Source organism: Mercurialis annua, linkage group LG8 (genome assembly GCF_937616625.2).
Source record: "Mercurialis annua linkage group LG8, ddMerAnnu1.2, whole genome shotgun sequence".
Lineage (NCBI taxonomy): Eukaryota > Viridiplantae > Streptophyta > Magnoliopsida > Malpighiales > Euphorbiaceae > Mercurialis > Mercurialis annua.
In genome coordinates this window covers 39,952,128-39,954,663 of record NC_065577.1, presented here as the reverse complement: position 1 = coordinate 39,954,663, position 2,536 = coordinate 39,952,128, and the positions used below count along the sequence as shown (strand labels likewise).

Sequence of the window (2,536 nt, the reverse complement as noted above, 5' to 3'; positions counted from 1 at the left end):
TTATCTTGAAAAACAATACAAATATGGTTTTCAATTAGATTTTTATATTGTTTTAAATATTTTTAAAGAGAACCCAAAAAAAACTCTAATTAATTTAAAGTTTCAATTTTACTGAAGTTTTAATATATCATAACACATGTGATTTAAAAAAAAATACATGATATAAGTAAAAAATATGCTCCCTCCGTCCTATAAAAATAAAAAAAATACCACATTTTTAATTTTCCAAAAATGGATCATTATTAAATTTTTATATATTTTATGCTATCATGAGGAATTTTGATAATTTTATTTTAAATTAACATGAAAAGTGGTAATTTTTTTATTATATGAGACAAAAAAATGATTTTTTTTATCTTTACACGAATGAAAAGAGTGTAGTATTTCAACTTCATTGATTGGACTATTATTAAAATAAATATGTCAAATTTGGTTAAAATTTAAAAAAAAAATCAAAACTCTTGATTAAATTGATAAAATTGGGTTAAATGTTTGGAATCATTACTTCTTTAATTATTATCACAATGTCTCTTTCACCATTTTTGCTCCAACACAATTTTTTTTATAATTTTAAAAAACAAACCCACCAAATTTAAAACCCTCAAGAACTAATAAATCTTCATGCTACAACCATACTATATAAACAAACCTAAATACTTCAAACATTAAACAAATCAAACATGGCTACTCTTAATTTTCTTGCTCTCAAAACCATACTCTTTCTAATTTTCTTGCAATCCAAACACTCTTATTCTTCAAAACAATCTTCACTTATTATACTACCTCTAAAAACCCAAGAACACTCTCATATCACTTCAAGAAAGTATCTTACCACCACCACCACCGCCGGAACCTCCTCTGCCGCCGCCAACAAGCTGTTCTTCCACCACAATGTTTCTTTAACGGTCACACTTACAGTCGGGTCACCACCGCAGAATATTACAATGGTTCTTGACACAGGAAGTGAACTTTCTTGGCTTCATTGCAAGAAAACTCCATTGTTGAACTCGGTTTTTAACCCGTTTTCTTCAAGAACTTACTCTAAAGTACCGTGTTTATCTCCGACTTGCCGGACCCGAACCCGTGATTTCACTACGCCCGTTTCGTGTGACTCCGGTAAGCTTTGCCATGTCATTGTCTCTTATGCTGACGCGACCTCAGTTGAAGGAAATCTTGCTTTCGAAACGTTTCGAATCGGGTCTTTGACTAAACCCGCTACCCTGTTCGGGTGCATGGACTCCGGGTTTAGTTCGAATTCGGAGGAAGATGGGAAAACAACCGGGTTAATGGGTATGAACCGTGGGTCACTATCATTTGTTAATCAAATGGGTTACCCGAAATTTTCGTATTGCATATCGGGATTAGATTCCGCTGGTGTTTTACTTCTCGGCGACGCTTCTTTGCCGTGGCTTAAACCATTAAGTTACACTCCGTTAATCCAAATATCGTTACCATTACCGTATTTCGATAGAGTAGCTTACACAGTCCAATTAGAAGGGATTAAAGTCAAGAACAAAATTTTATCTCTACCCAAATCGGTTTTTGTACCGGATCATACCGGGGCGGGTCAAACGATGGTGGACTCGGGTACCCAGTTCACATTCCTACTAGGTCCGGTTTACACCGCTTTAAAAAAAGAATTTTTATTACAAACTAGAGGAATTTATAGAGTTTTGAATGATGTTAATTTTGTATTTCAAGGAGCAATGGATTTATGTTATTTAATGGATTCACCCGACCCGAATTTAGCAAATTTACCGGTAGTGAGTTTGATGTTTCAAGGAGCGGAAATGAGTGTATCGGGTGAACGGTTATTATACCGGGTACCGGGTGAAATGAGGGGGAAAGATTCGGTGTGGTGCTTTACATTTGGAAACTCTGATTTATTGGGTATAGAAGCGTTTGTGATTGGTCATCATCATCAACAAAATGTTTGGATGGAGTATGATCTTAAAAATTCTAGGATTGGCCTTGCTGATGTTAGGTGTGATATTGCTAGTCAAAAGCTTGGATTGTAAAAAAAGTTGTGTGTGATGTGAAAGGAAAGAAATAAAGAAATAGTAGGGACCAATTGTACATTTGTACATGAAGATTTGTGGTCAAATTTTTAGGCAACACTCATACCTTAATTTTTGTTTTAAACCAATAAAATATCTTCTCTTAGTACACTTTTATTTTTGTCAAATTGAGCTTATGTTGCAATCACATGAATATTTATCTGATAAAATTAAAAATTTGCTCTCATTAATTAATTATTTATCATTTAGATTAGATAAAATGTCATGCGATATTCATATGACATTCATGTCTATTGTTAAAGGAGTATATGTGAAACCTCATTATGTATGCTTGGTTTAAATCCGAGCTCGATACTCGGTGATGTTTTATTCGAGGATTGCTCATTTTTATTGAAACAATTTTTAAATGTTACTTTTTATTGTATAAATAGATATACGAATACGAATCTCACAGTTTAGCGAAGAATATATGTTTTTCGGCAAGTCATTAGAATTGGACTACTTGAATATTTTATCAA

The 2,536-nt window shown here is 33.0% G+C and overlaps 1 protein-coding gene across 1 annotated transcript; it reads left to right on the top strand.

The window, feature by feature from the left end:
* The first annotated feature begins 629 nt into the window (after positions 1–629).
* LOC126659526 (aspartic proteinase PCS1) lies at positions 630–2,168 on the top strand. Its single transcript, XM_050352819.2, has one exon. The coding sequence runs from the start codon at positions 681–683 to the stop codon at positions 2,016–2,018; it is 1,338 nt and encodes a 445-aa protein (XP_050208776.1). The 5' UTR covers positions 630–680; the 3' UTR covers positions 2,019–2,168.
* The last annotated feature ends 368 nt before the right edge of the window (positions 2,169–2,536 follow it).